The sequence below is a fragment of the Tamandua tetradactyla genome, chromosome X (genome assembly GCF_023851605.1).
Source record: "Tamandua tetradactyla isolate mTamTet1 chromosome X, mTamTet1.pri, whole genome shotgun sequence".
NCBI classification, from domain to species: domain Eukaryota; kingdom Metazoa; phylum Chordata; class Mammalia; order Pilosa; family Myrmecophagidae; genus Tamandua; species Tamandua tetradactyla.
In genome coordinates this window covers 63,222,432-63,246,946 of record NC_135353.1, presented here as the reverse complement: position 1 = coordinate 63,246,946, position 24,515 = coordinate 63,222,432, and the positions used below count along the sequence as shown (strand labels likewise).

The following is a 24,515-nucleotide window of genomic DNA, read 5'->3' as shown; positions in this document are numbered from 1 at the left end:
GCCTCTAATACCTGTCTAACATGTGGAAGACTTTGATAAATTGTTACTGAGCAAATAAAATGAGATCACAGAGTAGTTTAAAGAGCCCTGGACAGGGTCACAGGAGACCTGAAGTTCTCCCATCTATAAAACAAAGATATTGGAGAAATGGGAGCCCAGAGCCTTACTGAGCATAAGGAGGAAAGATTTTTCTTCACACGTGAGCAAATGATTAATGTCCCTAACAGAAACCCCAATTAATAAATAGCTGAGAAAAAATGGAAACTTATTATCTAAAGGCAATACTTATATTTCAGAATGCAGTAAAACTGTATTTATATCACATTTAAAGTGAGAATGATAATTTTCTAAGACTGCCTTTTAAATTGGGACACATACCATAAACTTTAGAATAAACTTGAAGCCAAGTGAAACTTGTAGCAGTGTTCCCCTGGGGCAGTTTCAGTTTGATTAATCAACATTTGCTTTGGAGCCAACACTTCAGGAACATCTCACCCCTAAATTGAGGTGAGCCCATGTAACTGGCATTTGACTCAAACTTCATGGATGGAGCATGGGCACCATGTACTGGCTTTTCATCAGATGTTCCCTCTGGGGCAACAGTATATAGAACTGAAGAGGGCTTACTCTTCGGATGGGTCAAATAGGGGATGGGGTATATCTGCTAGGCCTTTGTTTACACTTTTCAACAACCAGGCTGCTCTCTTAGGGTTTGGTGTCATAGATTGCCCATTGGATAGCAGTTACAAAATTGAAATGTAGTGAATCTGCTGTCTTTACTATTGATTTTATGTCTCCTCAGGAAATTCTAAGGGAGAATTTAAGGATGTTTGAATTGGTTCAGAAACATCCATCCCATTGGCCTCCCTTTGTTCCTCCATCCAAGCCAGAAGTGACCACCACTGGGGCAGGTAAGCTATTGTTCAGGGCTCTTGGCCAGCAGATCCACAGGTAGCAATTGTTGCATGAGACAGAAACAATTGTGGCTCATGCTTTCCACAGAAAATAAAATTTCCACTCAACTAGATTGGTTGAGGAATGGTGTTTCTGATTATTTAAATTTTCTGATGAACTTGTATTGACCAATTTCAAAAAGGAATAATATTAGAAAATGCGCTCAGTGCTGAAGTTCTTTGCAAAATCAAAATGATTTGAATTTTTTTCTAATCATTTGGTTGGTTCAAAATAATGAACCAGAGGCCGTGGGTGATTCAAAAGATACCTCAAAGGTCTTGCAGAGCCTCAGCCTTATCATTGTGAATGGGACTATGTAATAACAAATCCAGTTATTTTGATTCCCCATAAAGCGTTTCTAGTATTTGGCAGTGGTCCTATCTGTATCATCCAGATAACTTTTTTTTCTTTAGCAGAACAACTGAAAAATTCATAGACTAAACAACTGAGTAATGTATTGACTGCTTCAACCTAAATGCACATTTTTCTTATTTCTCCTTTCTGTATTCTGATAGAATTCATAGACTCCACAGAACAACTAGAGGAGTTTGACCTGGAGGAAGATTTTGAGATTCTGAGCATATAGAATAGTGTGAACTCAGTTTAGGGGTCTGTCTTCCATTTGGCTCCATAAGAACGTGAACTTATCGCATAAAACTTTTCTAGTCAGCAAGTGCCTGATATGCTAACAGCATACCAATTCCATAACAATCATGACTCAGCCGAAAATTTCTCAGAAAACACACAAGCAAACAACCCTTCCCCAGAAAGAAATGGAACTATCAAGAAGCCTCAGAGCAGAGAGATTAGGAGGAGTCCTTTGCTTCCCAGCTTGTCTTACATGAGGAGTCTTCAGCTACAAAATGAGGAGGTGGACATGTGGAAGACAGACAGCAGCTCCCATCCTGCGGCTCCCATCCTGCTTTGAGCACCAGCAGATGAGAGATAGTTACTTTGTTCTTCTTCACCCTTTCAGGTGTGACTTCCTTTGGGCTAAATACTAAGAAGCAATCTGTTCTCTTGTCCTAATAATAAAGTGACTGAATCAGGGAGAAGATGTTCTTGTTAAATTATTTGAATATGTATTTTCAATAGTTGTATATCAAAAAGTTTGTCAAAGAAATTATGTTAAATGCACACTTCTCAATCTCCTTCCTATTTAAGGGAACCTTACTTTTTGTGAGAGGTTATTCTCACCATCCTTACTGATGCTTGTGTCAGCTGTCACTTTGTCATTAAATCAAATCATGACTGCTAAAATTAAGGGTCAGCAAACTTTTTTTTGCAAAGGACCAGATATTAAATATATTAGGCTTTGTAGGCCATGTGGTCTCTGTCCCAACTACTCAACTCTGCTGTGGTCCCAAAGCAGCCATAGACAACATGCAAGTGTATAAGTGTGGCTATGTTCTAATAAAACAGTATTTACCAAAACAAAAAAACATTTACAAAAGTAGGCAGTAGGCTAGATTTGGCCCTAAAACCAAGCCGTACTTTGATTTAAAATGCTGATTTTTTTGTTTGAGAAATCAAAAATAAGTTGTGTTTGAATTATACTCCATTTTGGTTAACAGCCATATTTAGAAAGAATTATTTATATCGTGATACTTTATCTATGTACCAAATACAATTCCAAAGCACTTGATGACTAGCAACATACTAAGTTTTATAGCACACATTCATCAAAATGGCTTTGGTAGGCACTCTCTTGTGAGGATGCACCTCAAGTACCAGCAATGTCTTTTCACTTTCCTTACCCTCTTAGCTTGTGTGGATTTCACCTCTGACATCAACCAAATCCTGAGGAAGGCCAGCAACCACGATTTAGAAGCTAGCACAAAGTCTATTTTTTTGTTTTTATTTTTTGTATATTTCAGAATATTATAATATTGTTCCCTTATATGCCATTTATTTTCATTTTTCAGGAAATAATGTATTCCAGTGGTTCAAAATTGAAAATGTGGGCGGGCCACGGTGGCTCAGCAGGCAGAGTTCTCACTTGCCATTCCAGAGACCCGGGTTCGATTCCCGGTGCCTGCCCATGCAAAAAAAAAAAAAAAAAAATTGAAAATTTAAAAAATGGTATTCAATGAAATTCCTCTCCCTCCTACAAGTCAGCTTCTTTCCCTGCAAGCTTCTATTGTTAATAATTTGTTTTTTCTTCCAGAAGATGTATTTTATGTATATATAGGCAAGCATATATATATATATATATATATATATATATATATATATATACATACATACACTATGTATCTTAAATTTGACTTTAGCAACTTTAATATTTCTCCACTTTTATCTGCACATGATACTGAGGCCACAGAAGTATGGAAACGTCTTTTTGGAACTCTTACATGTGATAGGGATAAAAGCACTTATAGGCTTATTTTGAAGCAGGTTATGGATTTGTTGACCATTAAGATGGGTCTTTCAGCCCTTTGACTTTGTCTTCTGATTTTTTTTCCTGCCTCACTTGTCTAGTTATAAAGCGTGACACACAGGAATAGGAATCACCAAGGATGAGGGGTGTGCATGAATTGTCTAGGATGGGCTTTAGAAAGATTTTGCTCAAAGAACATCAAAAGAGTCAAATGTTCAGGATAAATTTACTTTATTTGCTTTGTACAAAGCCAACACCATGCTTATTACTCAAATAGGAAGTGATGGTAACAGTATTCAGATTATACTGATTATGATTTGTCTGTATTGGCACAGTTTACATAATACTTAAGCAAAGAGAATCACCTGGAAGGAACTGCCTCATATCAACATAGATGAGTGTTCTAGGAAACTTGTAGTTAGAGAAAATGATTAAAACAAATCCCCCCAAATAGAATTCAAACCACTTTAAAACCAACTCAGGCTTGCTTGAGGTCTGCTAACTGATAAACGGGGTGTTGCTAGATTTTTATGAGATTTTAAAAATGTATTAAAGTAGTTTAACAGGCTACCTGTGAAAGAGTATTGGAAGAACATTTCAATGAAAAGTCTCTAACAGCCTCAAAATGTATAGGAATCAATATACTGCAGCTTTTATCTGCTACATTGCACACATCTGGATGGCATTTGGAATAAACAGGGACTTCTGAGAAATTGAGACAAGGGATTTATTTACCTTTTTATTCCTGGAGTCTAAAGCAAAATTCACACCTCCTTACCCATCCACCCCCCTATCTGAGGCCCTGGAAAAAGGACTGTGGTTCTCATTTCCTTTTATACCTTAGTCACATTTGTTGTATCCTCTGCTCTACTTAGGACCAGGCCAAGTTCTCTGTTTCTGGCTTGAGACACAGCAAGGAGGAAGTGATTTGTCTAGGACCATATGAAATTAACAAGCACCCCTCGACTGCCGGCCTTAGACTCCCTAAGCAATATGAGACCTGGCCTTGCTCACTTTTGAAGGAATAAAACCTCACCTCAGGCAACAGGCTGTTACCTCATTCTAGTTCTGTTGCCTGCCTAGACAACAGAAAGGGCCTGCTTGAATGGTGGGGCTTGGCCTATGCAGACTTGAGCCATCCCTTAATGTTCAGCCTGACCTTGTTGTTTTTAAGATGGAAATGTTGGGTTCCGGTTTAAGTCAAATAATGTGTGATGACCCCCAGACATGAAGGAATGACTTATTCACTTTTATGAAGAGATTTCTGATCAAGACAGTGAAGAAAGCTAGCGGTCTAAGAGAGTGGTGGCCCAAATCTTTCTGAGGTAGCCAAAAGTAGTCATGCAAACATCCAAATCAAATAGTAGCACCAGGTTGAATGAAATGGGACAGCAGATCTCAGCAGGGTGGCCTCATCTATTGGACATGAGGGGGAGACCAATGCCCAATGTCCAGCCCAAATGAGACGCTAAAGTAAATTGTGACAAATGGGCAAAAGGGTGTAAGCCTTCCTTCTTCAAGTCACCCAGGTTTGTCAAGTGACCATTTTGAGGCAGGAGGAAAGGGGCAGAGTGGCAGGTGCTGCCTCACAGGCTTTTCATGCACACCTGGCAGCGACTGACCCGGGTGTGGAGCTGACCGGCTTTCAGTGTTTCAGATGCAGGCTCCTCCCCAAACTGCTGCTTCTCTTCCACTGTTGTGAGCCAAAAACTGTACTTGTTGGCAAAGTAGTGACAGGTGCCTCGGGCACCACTGCACTCGATGAAAGGAGTGGCCCGAAAGTCCTCTAAACACGAGCCAGGCGAGACCAGGGACTGGCCTCCACCCTCGGCACCTGCAGCAGTGTGCTGAAATAGATAGGAGGTTCTTGTCTGAGCTGTGCCTACCAGGGCCTGGCGCAGGGAGATGATGGGGCACTTGGCTGCTACAGGAGGACATGTGCATTTCCGTTCTCTAGCACTGGTCCCTTGTCTCAGCCCCGGCATCTAGCTAGCAAACCAAAAGCTGTGTTTTAGGACAGTGGGCTGCTCATCCTCCCCCTGTCCTATAGCAGCCTTCAGGGCCAAGAGCGCCCCCCTGCCAGCTCCCTAGGACCCTCCTAACCCATTATACCCCAGAAATGACTACATCTAAATCAGTGTTTCCCAAACTGCAGATATCCCATTGAGTTCGAGGTGTGTTAGGTGTCAAAAAATGTTTTCCATAGACAAATGAGTCTTAGAAAAATTCAGTAGGTTTCTGAGCTGCAGCTCAGAGCCCCTTGTCTAATGTACATTGTACTCTAAGAAGGGGAAAGAATATGCAATATTCATAAGCTAGTTAAACCACTGAACCACTACCACCCCAGTCAACCTTATTAATAACTCTTACTCTGAAGTTACCCTTGTTAGAACTACTTTTATTTTCAACCTGTACCACACCTTTTAAGGTGACATATGTTTGTTACCTGCTGAGTAAAAGTGTGCCATGTTGTATTTGACCTATATGTCTTGGCCCTAGTTCCAGAGGGCTCTCTCAGCATTAGATTTCAGGATTTCCCCATCAGTGCCATTTCTTAGCCTATAGTCTCCAGTCACTCTACCCATAAACAGCAGCCCCCACCTTACCATATCCCTACCCCACTTCCTTCACCTTAGCTGGAATATTCTCTGGACCACAGAAAGTGGGTAACAGGCCTAATAAATACCAGGATCAGCAAATGGCCAATGTAACAAATGCCCAGTTTGGACACACAGGGCCACCTTACCTTGCAGAACTTCAGGAGAGGGAGAATCTCTGTATAAGTGACCTTTTGATAACTGAGGCATCAAAGATTTTCTCATTTTTACCCTCAGACAGGAAATTTTCTAAAATGAACAACACATTTCCCTACCTTATGAAACAGCCAGCTATGATGTACTCTACAAGCTGCAGCCCTTGGTATGGGGTCCTTGAATGAACACCCATAATCACCCAACACAAAATAAGACGTTCCCAATGACAACCCTGCATCATTTTGCAGAGTTCTTGGGCCTACTTCGAATAGTTTTCTCCTTTTGAGCAGGCATTTCTCATTGCTTTAAGGTGCCTTACTAGGCAGTCCAATTTCCCACCCTTTCACATTTTCAAGAAAAACAGATATTCTAGTATATTAGAATTATGTGTAAATTAAGAGTAAAGAGATCCTCAGTAAGGGTTTAAAAGCAATCCAATGAGCAAAGCATGTGACATTTAGTACACAGCTTTTGTGGGGTTTTTTTGTGGAAGTTCAGGGGCTTTTCTCTTTATTTCCTGGTCTGGGTGGTAGAGAGGACAGAATGCTAGGTGAGGAGATTCTGTATTATATTAGTATAAACTGCCCAGTTCACAAAGACAGCAAGACAAGGAAGTCCTTTACCCCAGGTAAGTACACTAATATGAGGAAGTCTGCAACTTTGGTATTGGTAATTGTTCAAAGACACCCCTCACCATCTCACCCCTGGCCTTTTATCTTTGGTCAGTGATGCTGCCCTGAGGATTCAAGGCCATGATCCTTGAGATTCATCCAAGAAGCGCTGGAGAGGCATGGTGCTTCAGTGGGAGCCACGGTGGTTTTCCCTGGGAATTTTTCTGGCACTAAACTAGACCTTTCATTTGATGCAACATCCCCAGATATTCACTGGCTATCATGTAAAGTATCTGATGTCTCCTTGGGCTTACAGGTGTTTTTAGCTCTTTTTAAGCAAGAGGCAAAAGGCCTGGCCACTGCCTTCCACTGAAATGGAAAGGCAGCAGAAGTCCCACCAAGGACATGGAGAGACTGAACCTTTAGGAAGGAGATGGCAAGTGGCCAGAGGGGCCTGGGAGGGCAGGTAGAATAGCTGGGAGTACCATGTCCAGCCTGACTTGTGAAACTATGTCCTGGCCTTGAGCGGGGATAGCTCACTGCCCACCCATACTTTACTATGTTTCCTCCTTCTCTTGGTTGTGACATAACTAAAGCAAGAATTAGAGAAAACTATGAGGCCTTTGACTATGATTCACACATATACTTAACTCTGAACCCCTGGGTGCAAACTACTCCCTTCCACTTGTACCCACAATTACCTGTCATTCATGCAGAACTGAACTTTCTGATCTTTAGCTGAGCTCAGACCAAACACTACTTTCCTGCCTTTCAAACCCTGTGATTTCCACCCCATGTGCCTTGAACCTGAGAACCAGGTAGAGGGAACCTCCCAGAGGGAGGGGAGGGGGCAGTGCAGGGCCTTACCATGAGGAAGGAGTACCCAATCCAGAGGCTGCGCCAACCCAGGGGGCACTGTGGGATGGTGATGTCCTGGCTGTGCACAGCAATGGCTTGTGAGGGTGCCTCACACACAGAACAGCGGCTGATGTACTGGGGAATTTGGGCCTGGCCAACAGGCATCATGGGGATGGGGGCAGTGGTGGAGAGCCAGTAGGATTTATCATTGCGCCTGGCATAGTGGCATACTTCGTTGATGTTGCAGTAAATGAAGGGCATGGTGCTGAAGCGGGGCAGGCAGGAGCCAGCAAACCCTGGAAGGAGAGAAAGTGGTGGTGGGGGGTGCTGTGCTGATCTCCAGGGCCACTTGGGATTGGGCTAGAGGGTGGTTTGGGGTGTATATCCATCTGCACATACCAGATTAAGGCACTCCTCTCCTTACAATCCCCTAACCCTATATACTTTGCTGAAGTCTGCTGATCCAATCGTCTTTTAAAAGTAACGAGGAAGTTTGATAATGAACAGAATCTTTGCCTTGCAAAACCAGTATTTAATAGACCAAGTGTGCTTTTAATAGTCAGCACACCTATAGACAATACAGTTAATTTTTGGGTAATCATCATCATCCTGCAGGTCATGTTATTACTAATAGTAATTGCTAATACTGAATGGATGCTTAATGTGCGCCAAACATTGTTATAAGCATTTTACATTCAGTTTTTCGTTTAATCCTTACACTACCCTATGAGAAAGGTACTAGGATTAGCCTTGTTACATCAGGGAGGAAGCTGAAGTTTAAAGAGGTTGAATAACTTGCCCAGGGTACACACCTAGTGAGTGGGAAAGCCAGGGTTTGAACCTGAATCTGCCTGACTCCAGAGCTGGTGTTTGTAACCCAGTACACAACCGTGGGCCCACTAAAGGGTAGCAAGGGAGAAGAGGCTGCCTCTTAGTCCTTGAAGGGATGGATGACCAGGGCTGGTGGCCAGAACAGGTACCTACCCAGGTCCTGGTTGTGGGCTTTCTCCTGCCCCTCTACAAACAGCAAGCTGTAACCCACCCACAGCTGGCTCATCCCGACAGGACACAGGGGCACCTGCTCCGACTGGCTGTGCTTCACCAACGTGTAGCCCATGCTCCCACTCTGGCCTGGCATTCCAGGCCTCCCAAATGGGCCCTGCTTTCCTGGAGCTCCTGTGAGGGAAAGAGCATAAAACGGTGAGCCTGACGCAGCTCAGAATAATATCAGCTCCTCACTTTGTGCCAAGCATTGTGCAAGTCTCATTATATATGTGCATTATCTCACCTACTCCTCACAAGAAACCTAGGAGATGGTACCACTAGTACCCCAATTTGTAGATGAGGAACCTGAGACTCAGAGGGGGTATCTGGCTACAAAGTCTCCTCTGTAAAAATATGCTCTCCTGCTTCCTTCTCACAGCCACCTGGCCTTGGATTGTCTGACTAAGAATGAGGGGACAGAGTGGGATACTTCTCCGGCCCTCATAGAAGATAACTACCTGTAAACTTAACCAGAAGAGCAAAAGCAAAGCTAAGTTTACCAATGGCAAAATCATGTCCTCCTCTCCTGCCCATGGCAGACATAACTAATTAATCACAGCACTCTCCTACTGAGCCTCAGAATGTTCTCTACTCAGGACAATTGATTTACCATCCCTGATGTAAAATGAGAATTAAGTACTAGAGGTATGAACAACCATACCTTCTCTGACTGTCTCCCTCCCATCTAAAAATAGGGGGTAAAAAGGGAAGGTGTAAGGCAAGGGGCCATGCTATAGTGTAGAGTCAAAGATCATAAGATCTGGAAGAGTGGAAAAGGATTTGGAACGATCCTTTGCCTTCTAGCACACAGGGCATCCTTTCCCAGGCTCAGGGGGTGATAGGGAGTGACTGGGTAAGAACCCGGTTTTCTAGCCTCCTTGTGTACAGGTCTGCTACCAGGTTTACTGAATCTCAGATTAGAGCTCTTGACCCATGCCCAAACCTCAAACCCTCACAGCAGCCCTCTGCCCCCTGGTGTTGACATCACCAGACCTTCAAATCCTGGAGGGCCTTGTAGTCCAGGAAGACCAGGATCACCAAGAACCCCAGGTGGGCCTGGGAACCCACTGGGGCCATCTTTGCCAGGGATGCCAGGTAAACCTTTAGAGCCTACAAGGAAAGAAGGGCCACAAAAGGTACTGCTTTCCTGGAGCCCGCCCCACAGAAAGGGGACTCCTGTGTCATTCCTGGAACTCACCAGGAGAGGGCGCACTGGCTATCAACTTGGTGAGCACCCTGAGCTGCAGCACTGAAGCCTATCTTAGCTCATGACGGGAGCATCCCCACTCGGGGACAGCACTCTGAACTTAGCCTTCTTGAGCCCCTCACACATTTACTTCCTCCTTTTTTTAATGCTCCCAGCCACCCTGGGAAGTACGCAGGGCAATTGCTAGCGTCTCATATCAGAAATGAAAACACTGAGGCCTAGAGAGACTCCCAATGTGCTCTAGTGAGTGCAAAGCCAGGACTAAAATCCAGGTTTTCTGTCTCTCAGACCAGGGATTTCTACACGACCTTGTGTGCCTCTTTATCCACACCGCATATGCCCTCCATCTGCTCAGCAGCACTTTAGAGAGGGACAAGCTGTCCAGAGTGGCTTTCGTGCTCTGCCCACACATTCTCTCATGCCAAGTACAACCACTGCCCTGCTTGCCTTACTGGTCCTTTTCCTTGGCAAGAAGCTTTGGAGCTTTTTGAAAAAGCAGAGGAAATGCTCAATGAAAGCACCCCTTTGGAGCTGGGGTTCCAAGCCTGTTGCTTCTGCTTTCTCAACCAAGACTGTCTCAGCTCCCCAAGAAGTTCCTTTCCTCTGGTGCCTCACTCACCTTGTAGGCCAACAGGGCCTTGAACCCCAGGGTCCCCTGTTAGGCCAGGGATGCCATCGATGCCTGGTAGACCCAAGGATCCAGGAGGAACCTGAATGGCTTCTGCAATTGGTGTTCGTCCAGGAGCTCCTTGGAGGCCAGCAAAACCTGCAGGCAGGTGGGGGGAGATGAAAATATCAGGCTGAGACACTGGAGGAGGACAAGGTGGGTCCCCATAAATCTTTCTGCCCTGCAATTGCCAATTTTCTTCCCTTCCTGTTTGTCCCCACTGGATGCCTCCAGGATGGCTCTCGCCGTCCTTTACACAATGCCCTCTTTACCAATCTATCTCCCCAGTGGACTGGTAGCTCATTGAGGGCAGGGACTACATGAAATTCATTTTGTCTCCTCAGGACCCAGCAAAGGGGTACATGGTAGGTAACTGGGAAATATCTGTTACCGAGATGATCAGCTGAGCCTTTGCTCAGGGCTGGGGCCCTTGGTTTACTCACTTACTAGTCAGAATACATTGTCAAGGAAACTGAGGGATGTGTTTGACTCCAGGGGTTCAGTTGGCATCATAGCCTAGGATCACAGTCCCAGCTTACTAATGGAAGCCAAACAACCAGTTTGCTTACTAATTCATTGAACAAACATTTCTTGAGTACCTATTATGTTCCAGGCCTGGTTGATCTGGGGAGAGAGTAGTAAGACAGACCCTTATGGAGATTACAGTATATTGTTAAAGATGAAAAATGTGTAACTTGAAAAATACCATAACTCACTGCAAGTTGTGAGAAGTGCTACAAAGGAAATAGGTTGTGCAGTGACAGTAGGAGGCAGCAAATGGGAGTATGGGGTGGGGTTACTTGCTTTAGAGTAATCAAACGGCCTCTCATAAAAGGTGAGACCTTTAAGGAGCTAGAAGGAGCTAACCCTTTGAAGAGAAGGAGGCAAGAACATTCCAGGAAGTAGAACTAACATGTGCAAAAGCCCTGTGGCAGGATAAGGCTTGGTGTTTGGGGATAACTGAAAGAGGTCAGTGTTGCAGAAGCACAGTGAGCAGCAAAGGCAAAGGGTGATGAAGATGAAGAAGAAGGCATCACATAGGGCTTTGTGGGCTATAGTTATTTTTATTGCTATGTCAATGGAAGCCATTGGATAATTTCTGCTTTTACAAAATCTTTCTGGCTGCTGTGTGGAGAACTTTTTGTGTGTGGGGAGAGGGAGGTGCATAACGGAATCAGGGAGACCAGCTTGCAGGCCGCTCTGGTGGGTCACATGAGAAGTGATGGTGGCTTGAACCTGGGTGGTAGTGGTAGAGGTAGGGAGAGATGAGTGGATGCAAAGCACATTTAGGAGGTGGAATCCACAGGGCTTGTTAATAGTTTGTGTGTATGGATATATGGGGGTGTAGTAAAGGATGGTTCTTCATTTCTGCATTGAGCAAATGGGAGGCTGGTGATCTGAGTGCAAACCCAGTCCTCACTAATGCAGAAGTAACATAAAGAAGGAGTTTAGTAGCTGGATCCTTGGCAGCAAGGCATCAGTGGCCTTCACTCTTGGGAACCGATGGAGGTAGAAGTATCTCAAAAGTGGAGAAATCCTCCCTGGAGTTAGCTTGATCCAGCTGCTTCAGGCATCCAGGCTTTCTTGTAGTGGTGAGCAGTGACTCCTCAAGGAAATTTCCTGCCCCCCCTCCGCCCCCCACTCCATGCCCCTTCTCTCAAGCTCAGGGTCAAAGTCTAGCACATGCTCTTAACTCACCTCTTGGCCCTGCCTTCCCCTTCATCCCAGGAAATCCTGGATCTCCAGGTGGCCCAACCTTGCCTGGGGTCCCCATGAGGCCAGGCTCACCTCTCATTCCTGGCAAAGTTCAGAGAAAAGCAAGTCAGGGCCTGCCATGGCAGTGGGGAGGGCTGAAAGCAGGCAGAGAGAAGGTAGGGAAGAGCATGCTCAGCTAGCCTCTCCTCCCAGGGCTGTAGGAAGGGGCAGCTTTACCTGTGGAGTGGAAAAGGGCCCAGCACCTGCTCAAGCAGCCGTACCTTTCAGTCCCAGCTCTCCAGGGAGGCCAGAGAAACCTGAGATTCCTTGGCTTCCCTTGGGCCCTTGAGGGCCAGGAATTCCAGGGAAGCCAGGGTCTCCAGAGTCACCTTGATCTGAGGATGGCCCAGGGGGACCTCGGGACCCAGGAGGGCCTGGGCGGCCTAGGGATAAGATCAGAAGAGGGATGAAGGCAAATGAGTAGGCAGTGACCACTGCTGAAGCCCTAGGGACTAATGGAAAGCCAGAGCCCATCCCCAGGGCAGAGAGGGAGTGCTGCCCATGCCCAGACCTTCCTAAACCCTTTAAGCAAAATGCAGCCAATTCCCATCTCCTGCTTCCCTGCTGGGAGGGAGTGTTGTAAGGCCAAGCAGACCTGTCCATGGCCAGCAATATGGAATGAGCTGTAAACAGGACCCCTCCAAACTCTAGACAAAAGGTCTTGGCCAACCTGCTTTTGGGTTTCCCGTCTTTACCTCGTTCTCCATCTAGGCCTGGTCGCCCGGGGTTGCCAGGCTGTCCTGCTATGACTGAGGGCAAGGAGATGCCTGGGGCTCCGGGGAGACCAACAGGGCCTTGCAAACCTGGGAAACCTGCAAAGAGGAAATAAAATGGATGGGCTTTGTGTGCCCAGAAGAGGGCTGGCGTCTCAGAGAAAATGGATGTCCACCCAGAGAAAATGGAAGTCGTTAGGTAGGAGCCGGACTAGAGAATACCAGCAGAGGGCTCTTCTCCCCTTCATTCTACCTTCCTATCAGACAAACAACTGACAAGAGCTCAGAGGTTCCCCAGTGCCAGCATGAGCTGCATTTTACTAGGCTAGAACTGGGAAAGATTGTAGGTTCCCAACCTCAATGGTAATGCAAAATAGTTTAGGCTGTTGCAAATTTCCCTAAAATCCAAAAGGAAAGAAGGCCTGATGGCAGCACCCAGAATTTAAGCTTCTCAAAGTGTTTGTAAACCTACTGTAACCATCAAAAAATCATTTCGTAAGTTAGTAAGCGATGTCTGATATGCTGCTCAAAGGTTACAGGCCCCAGCCAGTTGGAACAAACTCCAGCTCAATCAAAATGGAGGCCAGCAAGTATGTGCAAGTGTCTTCTAGGGCTAGAGGCAAATTGGTGAACCATCTGTTACAGATGATTCAAGATATTAGCTGAATAAATGTGTTCCAGAAAAAGTTGCCTATAAAACAAATTTCTCGTACTAAATCCCCCCTTTTGTGGCAAAAGAGAATAGCCATTTATTAAAAGAGTACTTGTTTGCTTAACACCTTTTTATGTGTTTTATATTTTTATATTTATAAAATGTAATATATTTATAATAAATATAATATATTTATATTTTTATATCTGTGGAACAATTTCTATTATAATATGTTCACAACCAAAAATTTAAGCAGATACCAGACTTATTTAATATTCACATTTCAAATGCATGACTTTGATGGGAAAATATATCAATGCATATGTACAAATGTAGACGCTCATATTATACATGTAGCATGGAAGAAACATATTTATCACTCTTACACATTTTAGAAAACACTCAAGTAAAGATAAATAGATTCAACCTGGTTGATAAACTGTTCTGATGTTTGAGTCTTCATTTTATTTTGTGAATGAAAATCCAAAAAATACTAATGCTGAATTTCTTATCTTATAGTCATCTAAAAACACAGTAAATCCATGGAAGATGCTAGACTGGTAAATTCAGGTGTCTTTTTAAACAGTCTATTATCTAATTAATGCTTGCTAGGGAAATCTAGAGAAGGAAAAAGATAAATTTGCAGAAAAGTCTCCTGATTATTTAGGTCTAGGACAGAAACAAAAGAAAAACAAACAAACAAAAAAATTAGTTGCAAAGCCATACGGTGCTATTTATAGTATTGCTATGTCAGTTATGTCTTGATGACCATTTAAAGAACTTTCCTTTTTCACAGAGGGAAAAATCTGAAAAGAAAGACATTGTATATTTCCCCCCTGAAACTATAGCTTACATAGGTTATAAAAAGTTCCCATGGCATGCCAGAGACCAGGGTTTGATTCCTGGTGTCTGCCCATGTTCCCACGGCAGTATATGGAGCCTCTCCAACTTTACCTGTTTCTTTATTTTATAATGACACATATATTATCAAACGTGAAGTAAAGTTGTTAGTGACATCAAGTAGTGCAAAAAGCTCAAGTATTTCTTTGATTAAGGCTAAAACACTTCAAATGAGCAGATGAAAATGCAAGTAAGCATTCTTTTCCAACTCATTACAGGGTCAAAGCCTAAAGATAGTTTACATAAACAAGTGCACCCTCTAAATATTTAATGCAAACATGAAAATTACTATCATAATTTAAAATTATTTAGATAAAGGCATTGGAAGGACAGGGAATACTTTATGACATTTTCTTGGGGGTAAATCCTCATTTTACACTGACATCCATTACCAAATCAGAGACGGTTGGGGGGTGGGGTATGATATTTGTGGTATTCTTTTTCTTTTTCTTTTTTTGTTAGGCCCTGAGGGTGTGGATAGGTGACACAGAAAGAAAGAGGACATGACTGTTGAACCTGGTTTTAAATGCTTTAAACGAGGGGGTTGGAATTTGAGAGTTCCCACATCCTTCTTTTTTTTTTTTAATAGAATCTTTTATTATGAATGGTCAATGTTAAAAATGTGAAACATATAGAAGCCGTTGCTTGTGAAGGATTTGCATACTCTAGCTGCAGAGATGCAACATCTAATTCATTGCTGTATATGAGTACAGATTTTCTTCCTGGCCATATGATTTGGAGTTCCAGCTCTTTACCAGGGTCATAATAGTAAAATCATACTATATCTATCCCTTTGTGTCTGGCTAATTTCACTCAGCATTATGTCCTCTGGGCTCATCCATGTTGTCACGTGCTTCAGGGCGTCACTTCGTCATACTGCCACATAATATTCCATCGTGTGTATATACCGCATTTTGTTTACTGTTTTATTTTTTAACAAGCTATTTTAACTAGATATTGAAAGGATACATGAGAATGTTTGTGTCTTATGTAAAGAATAATCCAGATACCACTCAACTGAAGATGAAGAATTTCCCGGTGTGCCCTTCACAGATTCTACCCACTTCCCTTCCTCTCAGAGGCAATTACTCCTGAATTTTGTATTTATCATTCCCTTTCTTTCTTCATAGTTTGGCCATGTGTATTTGTAACCCTAAACAATATATTGTTTGGTTTTGCTTGTTTTTGAACATTTGTCAATGGAATCATATCCAACATATTCTTCTGCGATTGTTTCTTTTTCCTCAACAAAACGTTCTTGACATTTATCCGTCTTGACATGTAATGCTTACTGCATTTGTAATTGTGATTTTATAACCTCAGATAGCTAACGGAAATGAATAATTTAATCACTGGGCATTTATAGTCAAGCTTTGAAAAGAGAAGAAGAAACACCCCTGTGCTTCTATCCATGCCCCTCTTCTCTATCTCCTGTGAAAGAAACCATACAACCTCCCTACAGGCTTGAACCCTGCTTTAAGTGGAGCCTTCCTCTGGAGAAGCTGCTGGCTTTAATAAAAAAGCAGGGTGGCCCAGACCAAAGGAAAGATTAAACAGAGAAATAACTGATATACCAACCCAAAATATTGTAGGAAATGAATTAATGTATGAATATAGTTCCTGAAAAATACACGAACATTATACAAACATAGACCTAAACAAAAATGTGGTGAGATCTCAAACCCCAGATCTATGAGGAAACAGAACATTTTGCACATATGGTATTCCCAAGTAACATGTAATTATATAATAGCCACCATTTCTTGAGCACCTACTAAGTGCCAGACATTACAATAAGTGCTTTTATACATATTACCTCACTCCTCTTTGATTCCTCCCCAAACCTAAGAGGTAGCTTCCCTTATTATGCCCATTTACAGAAAAGGAGAACTAAGGGTTCATTTGGAATAGAGACATGTTACTTTCTTGTTCTAGGTCTTATAGCTAGTGAGAAATAAAGCTAGAATTTGAACCCCACTGGTGGGATTTCAGAGTCCATAGTCTTAACCATGGTACCACACTGAATTCATTTCCTACGTTATGGTGCATGGGTGGTTCAGTAGTAGAATGCTCGCCTTCCATGTGGGAGACCCGGGTTCAATTCCTGGACCATAACCACCCCCCCAAAAAAAAATCAATTAATTTCCTACGTCACATTGAATGGGATATATATAGTTCTTCAGAACATTCCTAAGCAAAATAAAAGAATCAGAATCTATTCCTATTATATGATAGGTAGTAAAAGAGAGGCTCAGAAAGGGACTTCAGGTGATGTGGTGAGTCAGGGGCAGAGATTAGGGTAGACCTTGTTTTCCAGTAAATCCAACAAATACTAAGTGTGTCTCATGTGCTTGTCCTAGGGGGCATTTATCTTCTTAGTTGTGGGTTTCTTCCAGCAGCCACACTGTTTTACCAGGGCCCAGGACGGTGCTAACTACAATGGATGCTAAAGAAATTCTGGCAAACTCTTCATTAAGTGGAAAAGCCCCATTTCTGAAGACCATTAAACCCAGGCTCCGGCCAAGAGCGCAAGGAGGCCCTGAAGTTAGTATAGAAAAAAAGGAGTGAATTTGGAGGCTGGAGGGGACTTGTTGTACTGGTCCCTGACAGCCCCTCAGAAAAAAGCCTTTGGAACAGCCTACTGTCTCTTTCTCAGCAGTCAGTTCCACTGGATTCTGAGATTCCCAGAGGTATGATCACATGCACAGCTGACCTGGTTGAACCCCAATCCTGGCTTCCCCAACAGGTCCCCATTCAGCTTCTACAGGCTTGTCTTGGACTCACTTACCTCGACCACCTTTTTGTCCTCTTAGACCTGCTTTCCCTGGGGCTCCGGTATCAATTCCTGGAGAGCCCTTTTCCCCTTTGGGGCCAGGTAGGCCAGCAGGCCCAGAAACACCAATTATACTGGATCCTAGGAGGAGATGCAGAGGAAAGGGGACAGAATTCAGTGGTAGTGAGGCCCTCATGTCTAGCTCATTTGCCTGAGTCCCACGGGCCTGCCTAAAAGACACCAGAGGCTGAGTGCAGAAGGAACAGAAAGAACTCATTCAGGTAGGATAGATCCCATTCTCCTTCCTCCTCACATCAAGGGATCCCAAATTGACGGCTGGCAAGGATAGATAGGTCCAAGCATATGGGATACAGAGCAGTTGAGAACTCATGGCCAGCTCCTGCCAGCCTGCTAGAAGAGTTGGTGCCCTCTTCCTCATCCTTGGGGGTCTTCCTTACCTGGAGTGCCGAGGGTACCCTTAGTGCCTGGAAGCCCATTCAATCCCTGTAAACCAAGAAATCCAGGGAAGCCTGAGGGGAGAAAATGTCAGAATTGGCTCTAGCAACTCTGAGTCACCATGTAACAACCTGCTCTGAGGGCATAGCAAAGTTCTAATTTTAAAGGTCTTTCTTTATGCATTACATAATGTTCTAAGTAGAATAGACCACCCCTAATCTAGATCCTCCACTCTAGGTTCTCATGACTTTAGGACAAACACATGAGACGCACTTAGTATTTGTTGGATTTAGTGGAAAACAATGTCTACCCTAATCTCTGCCCCATAGACCAATACAGCTTCAAGAGTAGAGCAATAACTAATTAGTTATCTTCAATAAGAAATCAGAGTGGCAATGCCAGACCTGCCAGTTCTCAAAAACTAGTTCTAGAGATTCATTGTCCAATTTATAAGTCAGAGAAAGTCTACACATGTGAGGGCAATGACCTTCCATCAAACTCTTCTCTCCATGGAGTCTATGTTCTTCTTTTCCTGTTCATGCTTGTTCTTTTTCCTTCCTCTTCATCATCCTTTCCCTTTCTTTCTTTCCCATTATTTCTCATGTGGCTCAGTCAATTACTCCCCTGGATATGGCTGAACACCAGATAATGTCTCCTAAGATAAAGTACTTGCTGTCCTTTATTGAGGGAAGGACACTTTTCCCAATTGGCTGCTCCCAAATACACATACCTTTGGGTCCTACTAGGCCAGGGGCTCCCTGAGGTCCAGTTGCCCCCGGATGACCAGAAGAACCTGGAAGCCCTGGGTCTCCTCTGAGACCAGAAATCCCAGGGAGACCTAAATGTGAAACCAAAACAGAAGATCAGAATGGGGAACATTCAGAATAACACTTTCAGAATAAAGTTGTCATGTGACATGGTACCTCGGGAGCCAGAAAGGCCAATGTCCCCAGGAATTCCAATTTTCCCATCTTCACCTTTGTTTCCTGGTAAACCCACATCACCATCTGGGCCATTTTTTCCTTTCATACCTACAACACCAAGAAAAATGCTATGTGGTCAGGCCACATTTTGGGTAGTATGTTTCTCCATGGGAGTGGGTAAACAGAAAAGTGAAACCACTTTGAACTGCTGAGGGAGCTAGATCTAGGGATATTCAACTCAGCAAAGAAACTCTGAAAAGGATCATGGCACTACCTTCACATTTGGTAGGTGCCCCCCAAATGAAAACAAGTGAAACTGTTTGGTGTGCCCCCAGAATGGGGAGCAGGAGGTAGAAATGTTAAAGAAGCAGTTTAGACAATGATAAAACTTATGGGGAGGACACCATTATCTGAAAAGTCTCTGCAGCCTATGAGTCTCAAAGGAAGAGCAGTCTTGTTTGTTTGGGGCAAACTGTGGGCTGCCTCTGAGTGCACACATTTCAGGCGGAATTTTTCTGCATTAGGCGGAAATTGCAGAACTTGGAGTTGACCTCCAAAATTCCTTCCAGCCCTTAGTTTAGAGGAGTCTGTGAGGCACATGAGGCAAAAGTACAGCAGCCTTACCTTCTAAACCAGATGCCCCAGGTTGTCCCTTGGGTCCTGGGCTACCGCGAATTTCAAGTAACTGGCCAGGATCTCCTGGGGATATTGAGACAGTGTTCAAAGGGTCAGGAGAAGCAATTGCTCATTTTGCACCAAAGAGATCTTTAAAACATAAAATCTATCGAGAATCAATATAATCAGAGGAGGTCCTTGATAACATGATCCTTTGGGTAAATGGTGACCAATCATTGTCAAGGAACTGTGATGCTTCCAGACTGTTGGCAGGGAATGCTGAGACATGCAGCATATTTCCATTAAGAAACAGATCACTAGGCCAGTATGGTCAGAGAAGGGCCTGAGAACATCACCACGATGGAATAGTGATGAGAGCAAGGATGGGAAAATTTCCCACCCAGTGGGTTGGGTTTAGCAGGGGAAAAGACTTGTCTAGAGTCAAGGTTCCCCTCTGCTTTTGAATTAGGAAGGCAGACTGATCAAACCACAAAGCCAAAGGAAGCCTCTCTTTGGCTCAAGAAAGCCACAGAGACCAAGCTCGGTTGCACCATCCTTGAGAACCAAGGACTGCAAAAGGGCTTTGGCCAAAAAGGAAAATGTAAATAAATTCCCTTTCCTCTAAACAAAGAGTCTCCCTCCAAGAGAGCCCTGGGCCTGCTAGAAATTTTCCTTGCTCTAGAAAACCACATTTAAAGAGAAAATGCTCCTTACCTTTTGAACCTTGGAGACCAGCTGGTCCTGGCAGCCCAGGGGTCCCCCTGAGACCATGGGTACCCTTCAAAACAATGTGAGAATTATCATTTCTGCCTAGAACTCAGGGCCTTCCAACATGCCACTCACCCTCCCACTCCCTGAGTGAGGTCTATCATGTACTCCGTGGCAAGGGTTGGGTGGGAGAGTACATTCTGCAAGAGATAGGTTGATGAACAAAGGGCAGCATTGCAGACTTAGGGTTTTTAGGGGAAGGATTCAATCTGCCATTTAATCCTGGTCTTATCATTCATAACTTCTCACTGCCCATCAAAATTGGAATCTTGGGAAATCAAGATCTGGCTGTTCTAACCTCTCATAAAATACAGAAATTGGCAGTCAGGTCAGGCAGGCACTTGGAGCAGCAGGCAAGATAATTTGCTACCATTTCCCTCACCAAAGCTCTGGAGCCATTCTTTATGCACAAAAAGAAATGTTTCTCAACCGTGCAGGGCTAACCCTCTGGCGTTGGTTCTGCAAGGAACATGAAGTCTTTCTTATAAGTAGCAGGCCATATATGTACAGCTCCTTGAATTCAAATCTGGGCTAATGATACCATTTTCACAGGAAAAGCTGCCTTCACTGGCTAATGTCCAACACAATATCTGAGTCTGGCATGTCAACTGCCATCAGCATGCTTCTTCCACTTTGATTCATTTTGAGTTGTACCCAGGACAGCATATGCCACTTAGAAACTTTAGCTGGGCATATTGAGTTCTCAGTCACTGTGCTCACTGGACCACTATTCCACCATCACTCCCGAGGACACCCCCTCTATTTGACCTGCTTCTTCTCCTGGCTTTTTCCTGCACATTGCCATACCTACTCCTAATTCTGAATCTTTGCTTATGCTGGGTACCCCTCCCAGAATGTCTTCCCCTTTTGCTTTCATCTTTCCTAGGGTGGGTAGTCAGGACCACCCAGTTTAGAAAGATTTCTTTTGCATTTGCTTCAAGGTATGTGTGTGTGTATGTGTCTGTGCTTTACACTTAGCATCTCACTTAATCCTCACTACTGTGTGAAAGAGGTTCGAATATTATTGGCATTTTTATGGGTGAGAAAAATGAGGGTCAGGTAAGTCAAACAATGTGCTCAAGACTACAGAAGTAATGGATGATGGGGCTGAGATTCAAATTCAGATCTGTCTCATCCCTAAATCTCTATTACTGCCTTGTTTTTTTTCTTATTTTTTTTTAAAGCCTGGGGAGGCATCAGGAATCAAACCCGGGTCCCGATTGCATGGCAGGTGAGAATTCTGCCACTGAGCCACCACGGTACCGCCCCTGCCTTGCCTTTTAAGACCTCAGAGTGGATTTAGGACTTTTTCTCAGTTTCTGCCTCTCATGGAGCGTCAAAGACTTTTCTACCAAAACATCAAGGAGTCTGTACTGAACCCTCATGATGTGCAAAAGTGAGATGCTGGCAGTGGGGTGCAAACAAAAAACAACAACATGTAAGGTAAGTCTTCTTCTCAAGCCCTCACAATTTATTGAGAAAATCTGATCCTTACAGAACCAACTAGGATTAAGATAGGCAGTGAGAAGTGTAGAGTGCCAACACAGTGGGAGCTCAGGGACACCTGGAGGAAATTGGGTCTGGGCTACAGCTAGAAGGAGGAGCATGCATTAAGCAGAGGAGGGAGGAGACTTTGCCATGTAGGGGAGACAGCATGAGCAAAGGCACAGAGAAGATGTTCTGAAAAGGGTGAGAAGAACTGTCAGACTTATGAGAGGAATAGGTCTGAGGGAAGGGGCTGGGAAGTGGGTTGGAGTCAGAAAGGTAAGCAACGGGGGCATTTCTCCTTGCTAGCAATGAAAGTCCTTCCCCAGTGGAGAGGCAGATTTGGGCACACTTACACTTTCTCCTGGCATCCCTGGGAAGCCTGTTATCCCAGGGGAACCCTTCAGGCCAGGTAAACCCGGTAGTCCCATGGGACCGGGGGCACCAGGCCTTCCAAGAAGTCCTTTGATGGTGCTGGGGAATCCTGGAGCTCCAGGGAGGCCTATTGGCCCAGGGTAGCCAGCCTCTCCTTTGTCACCTAGCAAAGAAGTAAAGGGCTTAGAAAAAGTATGTAGGCAAGTGAAAACTTGCTTGCCAAGATGTAGGTCCCTTGGCTCACAGGCAAAGTGTGGGCTTGGGGCAGTTATCTGGGTGTTGGGAGATGTGGAGTAGAGGTGAGAGGGGAGACACCTTCAGCCTTATGGGGTACCGCTCAGAGCCAGCCCAGCTCCAACCCTGGGAAAGCAGCTCAACACTCATGTTCCGCAACCTGCCAGGTGCCTCCAGGAGTGCCACAGCCTACAATTTCAAAACTCGACTCCACAATAGCAGTGGCAAATAACAGCCTCCCTGGACCCCCTGTTGCCATCTGCACTGCTGCTCTGTGGGACCTTTTATCAGAGAGCCAAATTTGGTTGTAAAACATTTCTTGAGTAATTCTCCTGCCCATTCCCTGCCCCAGCACCTCTGGGTCCAGGAAATCCATGTGATCCAGCAGGGCCCTGAGAGCCTTTGTCTCCTTTGAACCAAAGGTTCAGCATTGAAGGTTTTGGGCTGGGTATTCCAACTGGCCCTGTATCACCTCTGTCTCCTGCAGGAAGGGAGAGCAAGAGATCAGTATGTAAGAGTTTAGACACAGGCTTGGGCATGGGGTAACCTTTCATATCAGTTCTTCCCACCATCGTCTCTCTGTGCCCTTCCATTTTCTTCCCTTCTCCCATTTTCTCAACTTGGCATTTCTGTTTATGCCTTCTTTGTCTACAAGCAACTTTCAACCTCTTAGACCCTACTCAACTCCTCTTCCCAAGATCATCTTGGAATGTGTAGACAAGGCGTCTAACATGCACTGTTAACTCAGAAATGATTAGATCTTTTGGTTTAAATGGACATAACTTAAAAGCCAAAAAACTTATTAGCACAGAGTTGGTGTAAGCCACAGGAATGACCAAGTCAACAAACAAAATGTACCTATGGAAGCATGGGTGGTAGTTCCAGATTTCAATTCCCCAGCTTACCTTTTTCACCAGGGCTACCAACATATCCAGATGTTCCAACTCTTCCTGCTGAACCAGGAATTCCCTTCAATCCATTTGCACCAGGAATACCAGGGAGACCTGGTATTCCTGGAAAACCTATCAATCCAACAGACCCTTTCTCACCTGTTGAGAAACAAGAACTTTTATCATTATCCCCATTTTATGCACAAGGGGACTAAGGATCAGTGGGGTTAATTGACTTGCTCAAGGTCACACAGCTAGGAAGTTGAAGAGAAGGGATTCAAACATGGTTTCTCTAACTCCAAAGCCCATGCTTTTAGTCATTATACACCACGCTACTTCCCTGGAGAGGGACATGGCAACACAAAAGAAAGAAGAGATCAGCACCTCTCTTGTGATTTGCCAAGTTAGAGCATGAGAGTGGCACAACAATAAAAACCTAGGGCCAGGAGGCAGGGAACTGAGCTCTACTCCTGACTCCCATGCTAACCAGTTGTGCTATCTTGGAGCAGTCACTTCTCCTTGTATAAGTTGGAGATTCTGTCTGCCCAACTTCCGACAGGTAGCAGGATGATCGCAGAAGGTGAGAGCTATCAAACTCCATGGTAAGGATTGTGCAAATGAGTAAATCCATTGTGGCTATTACTATCCTGGGCTTTACTAACTATGACATTCAGCCCAGTATTCTACCCAGCAAGCAGTGAGAGTTATTCACCTTGGATGAGGATCCTCCTTTAGTGATAGCTTTGTCCAACTTATTGTACCACAAAAGTCCTACCCACCTCTGTCCCCATTTCCCATTCTTTGGTAGAGAGCAGGGGGCAAGCTGGGCAGTTCAGAAGCTCCTTGTTGTTACCCACTGGTGTCTTCCTGGTCACCTCACTTACCCTTTGGACCCGGGAGGCCTGGCAACCCAGTGCTCCCTGGTAAGCCTGGGTTTCCCAGGAAGCCCATTATCCCTGGAGGTCCAGGAAGGCCTTTCAGTCCAGGCAGACCTCTCTCTCCAATTGATCCTGGGTGACCTGCCTCACCTCTTGGACCTTTCATTCCAGGATTTCCTGAACCAGTACAGGAGAGAACACAGGATAGCTGTCAAGTGAGGCTCTGGTCAAATCTGGGCCACTGCCCATTCCCAAGGCTTCTGGATGGCTGGCTTGGTGGGTTTTGTAAAACGCCCTTCACCAGTGGAGTATGCAGGCTGCTAACAGGCAGAGTTCCTAGTGGGGTGAAGCAATATGCTACTGCCTCCAAATGCTACTGCCTCCAATATAGCACAGGAGCTGGCAAGGATAGCAAACCCATTCTGATTATACCTTCTCCCTTCATGAATGTGTTTCACACTTTAGCCTCTGACTGGAGCTCTGGGAAGCCAGGGTGGCAACTGGCTCCAGTTTTCTGGTACTTCCAGTCTGAATCGCTCCACAATGGTTGTTTCCTGAGCCAATACGTGAAGTAGAGATTAAAGCTGAGCTGTTGTTTCAGCCTTCCAGGGAGCCAGGGATACA

At 44.4% G+C, this 24,515-nt stretch overlaps 2 protein-coding genes across 6 annotated transcripts in view; one reads left to right on the top strand and one right to left on the bottom strand.

Annotated features, from left to right (window-relative positions):
- The window catches only part of ATG4A (autophagy related 4A cysteine peptidase), a 123,772-nt gene extending 121,558 nt beyond the window's left edge, over positions 1-2,214 (top strand). For all 5 annotated transcript variants that reach the window (XM_077145881.1, XM_077145884.1, XM_077145882.1 and 2 more), the window contains 2 exons: positions 803-911; positions 1,470-2,214. In XM_077145881.1, the coding sequence (XP_077001996.1) occupies positions 803-911; positions 1,470-1,540 (180 nt within the window). In that variant the 3' untranslated portion in view covers positions 1,541-2,214. The remainder of the gene's footprint in view (positions 1-802; positions 912-1,469) is intronic.
- A 1,303-nt stretch (positions 2,215-3,517) lies between these two features.
- Positions 3,518-24,515, bottom strand: part of COL4A6 (collagen type IV alpha 6 chain) — a 411,951-nt gene continuing 390,953 nt past the window's right edge. Inside the window, exons 28-45 of the mRNA XM_077146587.1 lie at positions 23,898-24,068; positions 23,029-23,172; positions 22,479-22,604; positions 21,871-22,052; positions 19,976-20,039; positions 19,271-19,345; positions 18,647-18,754; positions 18,454-18,561; positions 17,726-17,797; positions 17,283-17,408; positions 12,925-13,041; positions 12,451-12,612; positions 12,173-12,271; positions 10,427-10,573; positions 9,594-9,710; positions 8,541-8,732; positions 7,566-7,852; positions 3,518-5,181 (exon numbers count right to left, since the gene is read on the bottom strand). Coding sequence (XP_077002702.1) covers positions 4,921-5,181; positions 7,566-7,852; positions 8,541-8,732; positions 9,594-9,710; positions 10,427-10,573; positions 12,173-12,271; positions 12,451-12,612; positions 12,925-13,041; positions 17,283-17,408; positions 17,726-17,797; positions 18,454-18,561; positions 18,647-18,754; positions 19,271-19,345; positions 19,976-20,039; positions 21,871-22,052; positions 22,479-22,604; positions 23,029-23,172; positions 23,898-24,068 — 2,558 coding nt within the window. The 3' untranslated portion in view covers positions 3,518-4,920. The remainder of the gene's footprint in view (positions 5,182-7,565; positions 7,853-8,540; positions 8,733-9,593; positions 9,711-10,426; positions 10,574-12,172; positions 12,272-12,450; positions 12,613-12,924; positions 13,042-17,282; positions 17,409-17,725; positions 17,798-18,453; positions 18,562-18,646; positions 18,755-19,270; positions 19,346-19,975; positions 20,040-21,870; positions 22,053-22,478; positions 22,605-23,028; positions 23,173-23,897; positions 24,069-24,515) is intronic.